Source organism: Nematolebias whitei, chromosome 15 (assembly GCF_014905685.2).
Source record: "Nematolebias whitei isolate Nwh7 chromosome 15, NemWhi1, whole genome shotgun sequence".
Taxonomy (NCBI): Eukaryota; Metazoa; Chordata; class Actinopteri; order Cyprinodontiformes; family Rivulidae; genus Nematolebias; species Nematolebias whitei.
This window is the reverse complement of record NC_056512.1, coordinates 14,811,322-14,826,396: the sequence shown is the minus strand read 5'-3', so window position 1 is coordinate 14,826,396 and position 15,075 is coordinate 14,811,322. Positions and strand designations below refer to the sequence as shown.

Genomic DNA, 15,075 nt, shown 5'->3' with positions numbered 1-15,075 from the left:
CTCTGACATCTGCAGCTTGTCAGCCAGAGCTAAGCACTGGTTCTCTGGGAGGGTTATCTTTGATCTGTCCTCTGACTTCAGGAACTCTTGGATGCCCTGATGAACTGAGAGGTCATTTATCTCCATCTGGCAGTGAAAGATGTTGATGTGTCTGTCAGGAGAAACACCACCAGAGTTTATCTTCTTCAAGTTGTTGATGACTCTCTGGATGATTTCTGGACTGTAACCTGTCTGACCCAGGAGGCCTCCTAAGAGTCTCTGGTTGGACTCCACACAGAAGCCATGAAGGAAGCGAACAAACAAGTCCAGGTGGCCATTTTCACTTCTGAGGGACTTCACCAGGACACTGTGAAGGAAGTCATCCATTGATGGGTAACTGTAGTCCTTTCCCAAAAACTTCTTCATTACAGTTACGTTCCAATTGCGCAAACAGTGGAACATGTAGACTGCAGCCAGAAACTCCTGAATGTTCAAATGAAAAAAGCAGTAAACTGGTTTCTTAAAAATCAATGAATCTCCTTTAGAGAACTCTGAACAAATTCCTGAGTACATTGAAGCCTCTGTGACATCAAGTTCACATTTCTCCAGGTCTTCTTGGGAAAACAAGATGTTTCCCTCCTCCAGATGCTTAAATGCCAACCTCCCCAACTTCAGGAGGACTTCTCTGTCAGCTTCTGTCAGCTCATGGGGACTTGTCTCTTGCTCTTCATGGTTCTTGTTTTTCTTCCTCTTAATTCTTTTTCTGGTCTTCCTATCATGTCCTTCATGGTACTTGTTCTTGTTTCTCTTTGTCTGAACCAGCAGGAAATGTGAGTAAATGTCAGTCATGGTCTTGGGCAGTTCCTTCTGCTCTGTGGTCAACATGTGCTCCAGAACTGTAGCAGTGATCCAGCAGAAGACTGGGATTCCACACATGATGTGGAGGCTGCGGGAGGTCTTGATGTGGGAGATTATTCTGCTTGACAAATCTCCATCAATGAACCTCTTCCTGAAGTACTCCTCCTTCTGGGTATCAGTGAACCCTCGTACTTCTGTCACCCTGTCAACACATGAAGGAGGGATCTGTTTGGCTGCTTCAGGTTTAGATAATATCCAGACCAGAGCCGAGGGAAGCAGACTCCCCTTGATGAGGTTTGTCAGCAGCACATTGACTGATGACTTCTGTGTGACGTCAGATACAAACTTTCTGTTGGTGAAATCCAGGTAAAGTCTGTTTTCATCCAGACCATCAAAGATGAAGAGAAGTTTACAGACAGACAACTTCTCTGCTGGGAGCTTCTTTAATGTTGGATGGAAATCATGGATCAGTGTGAGAAGACTGTACTGCTCATCTCTGATCAAGTTCAGCTCCCTGAATGAAAGCAGAATCACCACACTGACATCTTGGTTCTCCAAGCCCTCGGCCCAGTCCAGTGTGAACTTCTGCACTGAGAAGGTTTTTCCAACACCAGCAACACCTTTTGTCAGAACTACTCTGATGGCTCCATGTTGGTCAGGTTTAAAGATGTCGTGGCACCTGATTGGAGTGTCATGAAGGCTCTTGATCTTGGAGGCTGCCTCCAGCTGCCTCACCTCATGTTGGGTATTAACCTCTTCACTCTGTCCCTCTGTGATGTAGAGCTCAGTGTAGATCCTGTTGAGGAGGGTTCTACTTCCTGTTTCACCACTTCCTTCAGCCACATATTCACATCTCTTTCTCAGGCTGATCTTATGTTCATCTAAAACCTCCTGCAGACCAACATCTACTGAAAAACAACATGATTAAAAATAAATGATCATTCTAATTGAAGAAACATCAAACATAGTCAGTTCATCACCATATATCCTGCTTGGTGAATTCCATGGCTTTTTGCTTCAGTATTAAAGCAACAGGTAAACAGCTATACTCTACCTTGTATGGAGCAGCTCTGATTGTCTGTTGGCAGTCCAGATCTGGTTCTGGATCTTTCAGTGCACTGGGGACTGGAGGAACATCCTGAAGCAGCAGACTGGTCCCAGTTTGATAAGATGTCCAGACTGTAAATTCACCAGCTCGCAACTAAATATCAAAGCTCTCCGATGAGTCATATAAATTAGTTGGAAGGCATTTTCTTACCTTTTGCCTGAGGATTCAAGTTCATTACTGATGTCTGGAGGTAATGCTTTGTTCATGTTCACCGACAGACATCTGAACACTGGTCTCTGACTGTGGATCTGACCTCTGAGACACAATCAGGTTGATATTCAGATCACATCAATTATAGCAATTATAATAATAATCAATAATAATGTGTTTTTTCCTTATGTTCTATTATTGGTTCTTTTGTATGTATGATGAATGTAGAGTGTGTCAAAGGATAATTTCTGTCACAATTGTGGTAGACAATAAAGTTAATTTATCTTGTCAATTACTGAGAAATTTATCTTCCATTATATTTATTCCAACATTTTTCAGTCAGGTCATCTGGACAGTTTCTTTTTTTTTTTTTGTGCTGAAACGTTTCACCTTCGATCCGGAAGGCTTCATCAGTCAAGGAAACACACAACACAAAACTGATTTTTCCCCCAACAGCGTACTCTAAAGTGGAACAAACCAGTTTTGTTTGTGATAAGATGGTCTCTTTGAAACGCCCCCTCCTCCATTGCCGGCCATCGTCTATTTCCATTATATTTATTATTATTATTATTATTATTGTAAAGGATGACTTTGCAGTGAAATGGTTGGTGTTCATTGCTTGTAGTGTTATTCTTGTTTTTTCCTGCAAACAATTATACTCATATCACCAGTCTTTTTTTGGTGAAGTTGTTATGCAGGTTGTCATCTACAAGGAATGCAAAATGTGACTAAGTTGTATCATGGTTTTAGAGGTGTTGTGTCAGTTGTGAGATAATCTGTGTGTGTTTTGTGATCCTTGTGCCATCTGTTCTGCCCTCCGCAGTGTTTCTCCCACATATAAGATGAGTGGGTGCAGGAGAACCCTCTTGCCCTAAAGGGACACATTCAGCTGGATATACTGTACCATGGATTCCTGGGGAGAATGGAAGATGATGTGCCTGTCTGTTGAGGCGTTGAATACGTGTACATAATTGTATTTATGATAACAGTGTTTCTGCTTTTTGGAATTGGCGGGTACCTGGGATATCGACAAATTAGGAAGACGTCGGCAGCAGTTTTGGCAATGTTGAGGTTGCCTGCCTTATATGAAGGATTACACCGTGCTTTGAGCACTCAAACTCAGATGCTTTGCGAGCTAAACTGTAAACTGGATGTGATTTCTGAGAATCGCAGGCCACTTGTGGCTCCTAGAACTCGCTGGCATGAAGGAATCGACCTTGGAGAAGGCTACAAGCATGGACCAGCGGAATGATTACAAAATCTGTCTGTTTTTTATTCACCATTGAGTATACCAGGAGAACTATGAAGGAAGACGTGAAATCAGTAGTCGGCCTATCCCAAAACAATTGTTGTTTATCTGAAACTTGCTCCCCCACTGGCCTTGGATAAGCCAACTATGTAAATCATATGTAAACATGAAGCTCTGCCCCCCCCCACCCCCCCCCGAACATCCTGAACCGGCTGATAGACACTGTGCCATCTTTATCAGGACTATGGAACTTTCTGGTAGCTTTCACGGACAGTCTCACTGCCTTTGTTGGCCTCCCCCACTGCAAAATGTCTTACGTCTATCTCAGTTGCTTTATTTTTGTGTTGAGATAGTTTTTTTTGCTACCTTACACTGTGCTGTGTGTGTCAAGGACACATTAGCTATGTTTACATGCACAGAATTCTTTGACCAGATTGAAATGTGTTCTGTTTGAATAATTCGAATGTATCGTTTACATGGGCACAATCCGTTCACGATGTGCATTTACATGCAACGGGCTTTGATTCTGAACAGAAGTACTGACATGCGCAGAGTGGTAAACTCTTTTTAAAAAAACACAGAAGAAGAAGTTACTTCCGTGTAAACCAAAGAAGAAGTTCTCTTTCCGGGACGAACGTAAACACACTTGAGCGTCAAAAATGGACCCGCGACAGATTTTAATGACGGTGATGGAGTTGTTACTGCACTCCCTGCTTGAGCTACAGGCGAAGCAACGCATGCTTTTAGTCTTTTTTCTTCGGAGGATGAGAGCGCGGAAGGAAAAATACATCTGAGAAAGTTCTTTGCTGCCGGCAAGTTTAATGCTGCTGCCACTACCTCCACAAACGACCAGAAACCAGTGGATGAAAGTTCGAAGTAAAGACTGGTGGGAGCGTGTGGTCCTCACGCAGTTCACCGACCAGGAGTGGAAGCAGAATTTTCGCATGACACGTCTGTCTTTCACGAAGTTGTGCACTTTGATGGAGAGTCATTTAGCCCCAGAGGAGGTGACTGTTAGAACTCCAATTCCGCTCATGATGCGATTTGCAGTTGTTCTGTATAAACTGGGCAGCTGTGCCGAATATCGAGTCATTGCAAATCAATTTGGAATAAGTAAGAGCAGCGTTAAAAATTGTGTGTACATGTTTTGTAAAAGCATGGTGAGAGGACCAATTAAACAGCTGATCCGAGCACCAACTGACACGGAGGCACTGGAGATCGCCAGAGCTTTTGAGGCTTCCCATCACATCACTCATATTATGGGTCTCATCAATGGATCACACATTCCGGTTCTTCCCCCCTTTTGATGGATATAAAGACTTTGTTAACCGTAAAGGCTGGCCATCCTATGTCCTCCAAGCTGTTGTGGACAACAACAGCTGGTAAGACAAATAAACACTGTATGTTTAAATAAACTTGTTTTTCTTTCTTTTTCTACCAGTCTATGCTTGATACTGTCTGTATTTATTATTAATTACTGTTCTTCCTCTGTTTTTCTCAGTTTCTGGAGCATCAGTTGCAAGATGCCAGGCAGTGCCCATGATGCCAATGTCCTGCGCCACTCTGACCTCTATCAAAAGGCTCATCTAATGCCAAAAGTAAGGCTAATATTTACTATACTGTATTTAGTATTACTACAACTATTACAGCTAAGGTTCTCAAAGTATAGATACATAGCTGTAAAGTTTTATTTAAAAAAAAAGTTTATTTGAACCATGCCTTTAAACAATGTCTAAGTAAAATACTAAATATTGGTATGTTTTTTTTTTGCAGTCTGTGAGGAACATTGAAGGAAAGGATGTCAGTCTTCTCATTGTTGGTGACCCTGCATACCCGCTGTTGGACTGGCTCATCAAAGGATACCCAAACTCTCCTCGTCTGACTCCTCAACAAGCGTCATTTAATGTTTACCTTAGCTCAGTCAGGGTGGGCGTAGAGATGACCTTCGGGTTGCTGAAGTCACGGTGGAGAGTTCTTCTAAAAAGAAGTGACTTTCATTTTACCTTTGCTCCAACAATGATTGCCACCTGTTGTGCACTCCACAACTTCTGCCAGAGGGAGAGGGATTATGGCAACAGCAACTGGTTGGAAGAGGCACGTGACCGTGCAAACAACTACCCTCAGCCTAACCAGCCTGTGAATCTTCAGTGCAGTGTTGGTGGAAACGGTGCAAGAGAGGCACTGACTGCATATATGTCCAAGTTTCCACTCCGTACAGGCCATCTGCATTAAAGGGGCTTTTAAAGTATACAATATATACTTGTCATGTACTTTGTATGTGTTCAGATGCAGCTAACATTTGTATAAAGATATTATAACAAAACGGCAAGTAATACTAGTGTACATCGGAGCTCTTTAATGGACCAAACATTTTAATAAATCCTTGTAAACAATTTATATTGCTTGTTGGCACTGTGTGAAATGTGTTTCATTCTCAGTGCAATTTGAGGTAGCCTACATCACAAAAACATAAAAATTATACATTCAAAAAGTTTGTGCAAAACAGACAATGTGCACAGATCATCACATCTTGTAATGAAAACAGAAAAAAAACATTCTTTGGTCATTTAAAACTACAGTAACGTGTAATTCAACAGTAACTTCTTTATCAACTCATCCTGTACTTTCAGAATTACAATATCAAAATATATATATATAAATATATATATATATATATATAATATGAAAACTTAGCTGCTGCACAAATAAACTTTTTTTTAATTTTAGCTTAGGTCATGGAGGTGGTAATCAGAGTTGTAGCTTGGGTTCTGAGGAAATTGAGCAGACCGGCTTTGACCTGTGTATTGATGCTGAGGGTAGGGAGGAACTGGAGATCTTCCCTGTGGAGGTGAGGTCATTTGAGTCATGATGGACTTTAATCCATCAAAACATTGCCTCACTACACGCTCAGTTGAGAGTGTGTTTTCTTCTAAGAACCTTACAAACAACCTTTCTTCTCTTTGCTGCCATCGTTCCTGTTGTTCTTCCATCCATTTGTTCTGGGACTCTTGCATCTTCTGGTAGAAGGATTGCTGTTCGGTGGCCCAAGTCTGCATGGCCCTTGCATAACCAGAGTTCCCTCGTGGTCCTGCAATGATGTAAAACACTATTACTTGCTTGGATGCAGTACTAACATAATCTCCCTAAACACTGTATAAACATTTGTTACTGTTTTTGTCATCTGGAACACACAACTTACTCTTCCTTGATGTCCTCGTCTGTTGAAAGTTTCTAGGACCACTGTCTTCTGTTACTTGGTGTGTGCTGCTGCCAGCTGCCTCTTCAAAGCTGGACTCATCATCTGAAAAAGAAAAAAATAAAGTCTAACTGGGCCCCTGGTATATTGAAATTTGTTGGGTTAATTATCTGGTTAGTTGGGGTGGTGTTATAATCCACAATATAGGTCTCATGTTCTCTATTGTACACAATCCTTGGAGGTATAATTATGCTAGCCCTAAAGTTACTCTTATTTCTTATTATAATTACATTTTAACATATTTGTTGTATCCCAATTACACCAAGTAATACAGTACGGAGGGTTAATGTGGCTTGAAGAGTATCTTACCGGAAAGGATGCTTTGTTCCTGATTTGCATCGGGGCTGTAGTCCTCAGATTCCTCCTCATAACCTTGATCCACACCGCTGCCTGTCGTGTTGGCCAGTGGCCGATCTCTCATCAGTTCGTCCATCAACACGTAAAATGAAAAACTGGTGGGGTCGGAGCCACTTCTCCCGTTTTTGTTCTTAGCTTGGTAGTACTTAGCTTTCAAGCTCTTCCAGCGATTTTTTATTTGCTCAATTGTTCGATGGATTCCGGCTTCTTCCAGTTTTTCATGTACTTGTTTAAATAACTCCATGTTCCTACACTTTCGACCGTCAAGGCGTTCGATAATTTTGAGTTCTTGTAACGTTTAGATTAGAAATGTTGTATCACTCACTGACCAGTTTTGCTTCCCCGCCATGTTAACATAGTAGAGGTACGCGTCGCACATGCGCAGTCAGGTCAGTTTTTCACGATCAGATAAAAACAAACAGATCAAGCGTTTACGTGCGCACCGATTGGGTTACGGATCGGCGTAAACCACCCGTTTCGTTCTGATCACAAATTATATCGGATCGCGCCGAATACACAAAAAATAACCCGAACGGAGTGTTTACATGACACACTTTTATTCCGACCGGCCATTTGATCCGGTTACTTATGTCCATGTAAACATACCCAGTGGGAGAGATATTTTTTAATACCTTCTGTTTTCTTCATGTTTTTCTTCCCTTTCTTATCTAAGCGGTAAGGGCAGCGCTTCACAATGAAGCTACAACCTCCGTGCACTTCCGTCTACCCTTGTCGGACGGCTGCACTGAAATGTATTTTCACTGCGCTTAACTGTGCAATGACAATAAAGTTGATTTTGATGTAATCAGCTCCTGCCTCTGCCACCTGTTGTCCTTCCCCAGGTGTTTGTGTTTATCCCCTCATTACTGTCTCTATATATTCTGCATTTCCTTGTTGTTCCACTGTCCGTGGATTATCCTGTACGGCGGCATGCTCCTGTCTCCCTCTGTGCCTTTTCATCATTTATGTAAGTTTTGCTGCCACGCTAGCCCTTTTTGCTGATATTAATAAAAATTCTTTATTTTAGTCTCGAGTTCCCGAGTCTTGACTGCAACCTGGGTTCAACCACACTACAGAATATGACATGTCGTTGCTGTGCTGGTTCTTCCTTTTGAATTGTGTTTATGTTTTACCATTGTTCTATTTCATATAGGCTTCGCCCTTTAAGACTGTCGCTAGTGAGTTTATCCCTAGGCACGCAGCGCAGCACTGAAAACTTTAGTCCACGCCCACCAGCTGTGTTGGCCTTAACCCCGGTCCATATAAATTACGGTGAGACCGGGTAATCTGCTCCCATTTTTTCTTCAGCCAGCTAGCTAGCACTGTCAGAAGAACAAAGAAGGAAAAGTTGTCCAGCTTTGACCGGCACAACCTTTGCTAAGGATGCCTGGGTCTCCGCCACGCCAACCTCCTGCCATCCCGGTGAGCTCTTCCTCCCCAAGGAGAAGTAGACGAGCAGCCTTGTTCAAGGTAAGCGCCGAGGAGTGCTTTTCTGTGATGGGCCGCTACCCGCTGGATGACGCCATCGCCGTTTCTAACGTTTTTTGGGTTTTTTTGTTTTTTCCCCCCGGGGTAATCGAATGATTTCCTTGAATAAGGCGATGTTAGTAGCAGCCCCGCTGAATGTTTTTCCGTGGAGGGCCGCTACCCACAGGACGACGCCACCACCTTTTCTAACGGGTTTTTTTCATCGCGGTAATCGAATGATTTCCTCAAAAAGGCAATGTTAGCAGCAGCCCCGCTAAATGTTTTTCCGTGGAGGGCCGCTACTCGCTGGATGATGCCACCACCTTTTCTAACGTGTTTTTTTCTCGAGGTGAATCGGATGATTCCCTCGAAAAAGGCGATGTTGGCAGCAGCTCAGCTGAGTGTTTTTTTTTTTTTGTGACGGAACGCTATGCGCGGGACGACGCCAACGCATTATTTGACGCAGAGTCATGCAGTGAATCGAATGATTCCTCTGAGAAAGGTGATGCGGAGCTGCCCCTTCCCTCCTGGAGAGCATAGTGATGGAAGACGAGTGGATGAGCGGATGCTCAGCCACCTCGGATCTTCCCACGTCGGCGACCACACCGCTCCCTGCCATCGGCGCCCTCCTCTCGGAGATGCCCGGCATAATCTAGGAGGATGTTAACACAAGGGACTTTCTGTCCCTCGCCTCCCTCCGCCCTGATCGGATGATCTGGAGGCAAGGTTGGCTGCGCCCTGGCTCATCGCCCTGACCCCATCTGGCCTCGCTGTCCAGCTGTGATGTCACACTGGAACGAGGCTGCAGCTGGGCCTGGCAAGCTGAAGACAGCAGTCTCCACCTTTGCCTCTATCTCCAGAGTGAGGGGTTTTACCGATCGGTGGTTTTACCCTTGGTCCCCCCCCCCCCCCCCCCCCCCCCCCCCCCCCCCCCCCCCCCCCCCCCCCCCCCCCCCCCCCCCGGAGCCAAGCCTGACGATTCCCCATGGGGCAAAAGCTTCCAGGATGGACAAGCAACCTGTCCCTCCAGGGAAGCATGACCAGATGGTGATAAGGTCTCCAACAGAGCTCACCAGTGCACATTCCAGACAGCTGCAGCGAACAACAACGTCGCCCTGCTGGCCTACAGCATGTCTAAGAGGCTGGAGGAAGCAGACTTGCTGGAGGAGGCAAAGAGCTCTCTCTCTCTCTGTAAAGCTGCTGATGTCATCTTAACCATGTGCCACCTCTGCGGTCTGCCTGTCCCGCATCGCCGCCCAGATGACCATGATCCAGAGGACCACTTGGCTCCGTCTCTCGCCATCCTTGTCCGAGAGGCTGCAGAAAGACCTGCTGGAGGGCCCCATCACCCCAGAGGTGCTGTTCGGGGCCAACTTCAGGACCATCCCTGAGAAATTGCAGAGGTTCGAGGAGGTCTCAGAGACTGTACACCATTTGGTGACGTCACAGTCCTCCTCTCGACCCCTCCGGTCGCTGGAGGGACCGCCTTGGCCAGCAACAGCAGCAGAGGCGCTCCACAGCTGTGGCAGTGACTTCACGCCCCACTCCTCTGCCGGCCCCCTCCACCAGGTAACAGATCCTTGAGGGAAAGGTGTGTGTTTCTTTTGATGATCTATGTTTTTTTATATGAAACAGAAACACCTCTGGAAGTAAACCCAACCTTTTTCAGTCAGGTCATCTGGACAGTTTTTGTTGTTGTTGTTGTTTTTGTTTTCAACCAGTTTGACAAGACTGTCAATAAGGAAGAGGGCCAGCATTGGAGGAGGGGGCATACCAAAGAGACCATCTTATCACAAGCAGAACTGGTTTGTTCCACTTTGGAGTAAGCTGTTGGGGGAAGAATCAATTTTGTTGTGTGTTTCCTTGACTGATGAAGACATCCGGACCGAAAGCAAAACGTTTCAGCACAAAAAAAAAGAAACTGTCCAGATGACCTGACTGAAAAATGTTGGATTGTATACCTGGATTATTGAGCATGGACTTTGTTGTTCTCTGGAAGTAAAGTTTTTTCATCTGAGACTGTCAGATCAGCTGAGCTCACAGCTACCTCTCTTCACACATTCCCCACACAGAATGAACCAGTAACCTCTAAACAGCGTTTTAAATGGCACCGCAGTTCAGTAAATATCACAAAACACTCGTCTGCCACGTCAGCTAAAATGATGTTTTTTCAGCAGACCGAGTCTGGTAAAATCCCTCGTTTTCAGCCAGAGCCTGTTTTTAATTTCTGCTGTTTTCTGCCCACTCACAGCGCAGCGGGAGTAAACGTGTTTTCTCCATGACAGCTGCAGTCTCCACCGAAGCGAAGTCTCACTCAGAAAGTGCTCACGCTTCGTCTCAGTGCGCGCCGGCTCACCTCAGCTCTATGTGAGACCGCAGCCTGGACTCAGCACAGAGGCACACATACAGCCCTTTTTTCTGTCTGAGCACCTTCTCGGGTTCCCCCCGGAGAATCTCCGGAGCGAGTGATGGCAGTAAGGATTTTTAGTCTGGTTGACGTTCATGAGAAACATGACACAACACAAATGCATGCCCGCTCTCCGAGCGTTACTTAGAGTGGCAGCGAGTGTTTTCCCTGGACAGATGGACAGACCGTCTGATCAGAAGGGGTTACACGCTGCAGTTCGCAGCTCAACTCCCACCGTTCAGAGGGATTATAGAGATGGATCTGTCTTCTCCAGAACAAAGCTCGTCTCTCCAGTCAGAAGTTCAGGAATTTCTGACGAAAAAAAGTGATTTCCAGAGATCCCAACGGAGAGGAAAATAAGTTTTTTTTTTCCTCCCACTACTTCCTGGTTCTGAGAAAAAAAACGGAGGGATGAGAACCATTCTCGAACTGTTCATGTTCAGCAATTCGATCATGGGGAGACAATTCCACATGCTGACAAACAGCTGCTGGAGATCTTCACCAGAACGACTGGTTTTTGCCTCCATAGATCTGAAGAGTGCATATTTCATATTTCCATCATTCTGAAACACCCCACGCACGTTCTCAAAATGCGTGGAGATGGCTCTGCAGTCGTTACACATGGCAGGAATGAGAATTATTTTTATCTGGACGATCTGCTCTCATTAACTCGGTCCAGTTAGAAAGCTGTCGCACAGAACAAAACGCTAGTGTTCCACCTGCTAATTCTGGGGTTTCTATAAACTGGGAAAAGCTTCCATTTGTCTGTCCCAGATGATTGTTTATCTGGAAGTGGAGCTAACTCAACTACAATGAGAGCCCGTTTATCACAGCTGACAGCCAAAGCTCTATCAGCTCAGCTCCGCCGTGTCAAACCCTGCAGCAAAGTGACTGTTCTGCCTGTCATGCGACTCCTAGGACGATGTCAGCGGTCCACATGTGGTTCCGCTGGGCCTACTTCATGAGACGCCTTCAGAGATGGTTCGCCCGCCTGCGCATAGATCCTGTGCACCAGAAGAGGTGGATTATATTTGTGCCCCCCTCCGTGAGAACCGATCTGAATCACTGGGGAAACCATCTCATTCTGTCAGAGGGAGTTCCCATCAGCAGGCCTACATCACACGCCTCAGTTTTCACAGATGTGTTCCTGTCAAGCTGGGAGGAATGTGTCTGTCCCAAGCAGTGGGAGCACAGTGGCTGGACCACATGTCAATTTACATAATATGCTAGAATGTTTCACGGTCTGAAACGTGACAACATTTGTCCCCTGCTGCGGGATCAGCATGTTCTGATCCATACAGACAACAAGTGACGACAGTTTACATAAACCGTCAGGGAGACAGGTGCTCAGCCCAACTGTTATGCATCGCGAAACAGCTGTTGTGTTGGGTACACACAAACCTGCTCTCCATCAGAGCAGTGTACATTCCCAGCGTCCTGAACAGGCGAGCAGATATCATGTCGAGGGGCAATCCCCGCCACAGAGATTGGAGCCTCCATCCCGAGCTGATTTACCAGATTTTGGAGCAGGTTTGGTCGAGCAGCAGTGGATCTGTCCGCCACACGGGAGAACGCCCAGTGTCAATTATGAGCCCACGAGACGACCCACCATTAGGAGTGGATGCCTTCGCTCACAGCCCGTGGCCAAAAATGCTCCTTTATGCGTTCCCTCCAGTCCTGCCGATATCACGGACCCTGGACCGGGTCTGGGAGGAAGAACCGTCAGTCATCCTCATACCCGAATCTGCAGCGACTGATATCGGGTCGGCCGTGGGAACTGCTGTGGGGGGGAGCTCTCCTCCAGGCAGGAAGAGTGATCAGGAGTTACCCAGGAATAGGTCAACATCTTTGGGTCTGTCTGCTGAACAGATCCGTTTAGAAAAGATGGGCCTCCCACAGAATGTGGTGCGTACGTTCAGGGCGCAAGAGTTGCTTCCACCACAACACTGTACACATCAAGTGGACAGTTTTTCAGCGCTGGTGTGCAGAGAAAGGCGTGGAGGCCATCTCATGTCCACTAGGTGGCATGCTGTCCTTTCTGTAGCAGCTGATGGACAGAGATCTAGCATTTAACACAATTAAAACTTATGATGCAGCTATTTCTTCCTGTCACGAGGGCTTCGGTGACAGAACAGTTTTTAATCACCCATTGTTGAAGCGTTTCCTGAAAGGTGTACGGAGACACAGATCGGTGTCACGCCCACTAGCTTCACAGTGAGACCTAATGATGGTCCTGCACGCTCTGATCAAAGCTCATTCTGAGCTTTTAGATCAGGTTTCATTTAAATTCTGTCATTAAAACAGCCCTGCTGTTAGTTCTGACATCGGCGAAGAGAGTGTTTGGTTGCTCTCTCTGTTACTCCCTCATGTCTCAGAATTCAAGCTGATGGCAGTTCAGCTGTACTGCGTTTTAATCCTGCTCTGAAAAACATCACAAGCTCATTCAGATTGAGAGTGATAACCTTGGATGGGTTTTATCCTCTTCCTCATAATTCTGAGGAGGAAGCAACATCTCACCTCCTTCTGTTACATGCGCACATTTTTTGTGTTACGTGGCACACATGGCCGCACTGCGCCGTTTTTAGCGTATGTTCGTGCATTACTGGGACAGCTCGTGATGATGTCCTCTATCCACCCAGCACCTCTCACACTGGTTGTGTGGGGCTATTTCTGAAGCTTACAGTTCATCTGGACTGGATCCTCCAGAGAATCTCAGCACATTCCACCAGAGGGTTTTCATCCTCCATGGCTCTGCATGGAGGGATGACAGTGGAGGATATTTGTATGGTGGCTGCCTGATCATCACCATGTTCAATTATTCGTTTTTATCTATGTGATGTTTCTACTTTCTCCATGAACCATACTGTTCTCAGGGTTCTGACAGAATGATTATTTGTTTCATGGAGCGTCACTTTTGAGCTCACACCTGCCTGCATGCAGTCGCAGTGTGAGATATTTATTATCAGTCACAAGTTCATGACTGCTGATTTTATTGTTATTAACCGGTTCGTCCAGAGGAGCTGTTGGTCTGCTCTGTTTATCGTTACACTGTTAAAATTCGTATCCTCCGTTGTTCCTATTCACAGCTGCAGGTCTGATATCTCAGCCTTTTTTTCCTCACCAGAGATCTTCTGCAGTGCGCTCCTATGCATGGAGCACGCAGTTACGCAGCACGTAATTATGCACACAGAAGGCTGAGTGATGAAATATTTTTTTGTGCAAGCAGGTGCTTCATGTTGTGTCTGAATGGACCCAGTGAGGCATAGACTACATCCTGCTTCGCCTTTAACCCACTAGCGACAGTCTTGAAGGGTGAAGCCTATAAGAAATAGAACGTTGGTTACGTACTGTAACCCCAGATTCTATGAGTATAGGCATAGCCCTTTAACATCTGGGCCTCACTGGTTCCTAATGGCTGAAGAAAAAGCTATTTGGGAGCCGATTACCCGGTCTCACCGTAATTTATATGGACCGGGGGTAAGGCCCCCACAGCAGGTGGGTGTGAACTAAAGTTTTCAGTGCTGTGCTGCGCGCCTAGGGATAAACCCACTAGCGACAGTCTTAAAGGGCTGCGCCTATACTCATAGAATCTGGGGTTACAGTACGTAACCAAAGTTTTCTGTCTTTTATTTTTGAGATTCCTTATATTTAATCTAATTCTTTAAATTTTTGTCTCCTTGTGTCATCAGCTATTTTTCCTCAGTCATTCTTGCCCTCAGGTAACCATTTAAACCTGCTCCTCATATTCATTAGAGGCAGTTTTGACCTCCCAGCCTACATATACTCTTGTTTGTCATTCATTAATCTGTGCACCATCTTGTTATCCAGTTTGCCTACCTGTTTGTTTCTTGCAATTTGTAGTTTTTTGTTTTGTGTACTTATTTGCTGCTCAACCAGCTTTTGTTTTTGTTGTTAAATTCCATTTATTGCATCAAATTCCTGAGTTCAGTCTGAATCCTTACTTTTTTCCTAAAGCTAATACTTGACAAATTATGTTTTGCTGCTAAAAATCATATCATGCTATTCCTGATAGACGTGCACACTTTGTAGACTCTGTATGGATTGTTCTACAGCCATGGGAAGGGAAGAGGGAAAAAATTGTAAAAAAAAAAAAAAAAAAAAAACTAAATTCTAAAAAAGTTAAATCTGGTCCTCTGGACATTCAAAAAAACAAAACAAAGCAAATCAACAAAAAAATGTAGAAACGTTTCGTCTCTCATCCGAGAGACTTCCTCAGTCTGAGG

General features: G+C 45.2%; 2 protein-coding genes across 2 annotated transcripts in view; both read right to left on the bottom strand.

Moving 5' to 3' along the window:
- Positions 1 to 2,120, bottom strand: part of LOC119421419 (protein NLRC3-like) — a 10,772-nt gene extending 8,652 nt beyond the window's left edge. Inside the window, exons 1-2 of the mRNA XM_037688781.1 lie at positions 2,096 to 2,120; positions 8 to 1,745 (exon numbers count right to left, since the gene is read on the bottom strand). Of these exons, the coding sequence (XP_037544709.1) occupies positions 8 to 1,745; positions 2,096 to 2,120 (1,763 nt within the window). The remainder of the gene's footprint in view (positions 1 to 7; positions 1,746 to 2,095) is intronic.
- LOC119421970 (NACHT, LRR and PYD domains-containing protein 12-like) overlaps positions 1 to 15,075 on the bottom strand; it is a 79,335-nt gene that overhangs the window by 55,540 nt on the left and 8,720 nt on the right. The window lies entirely within an intron of this gene.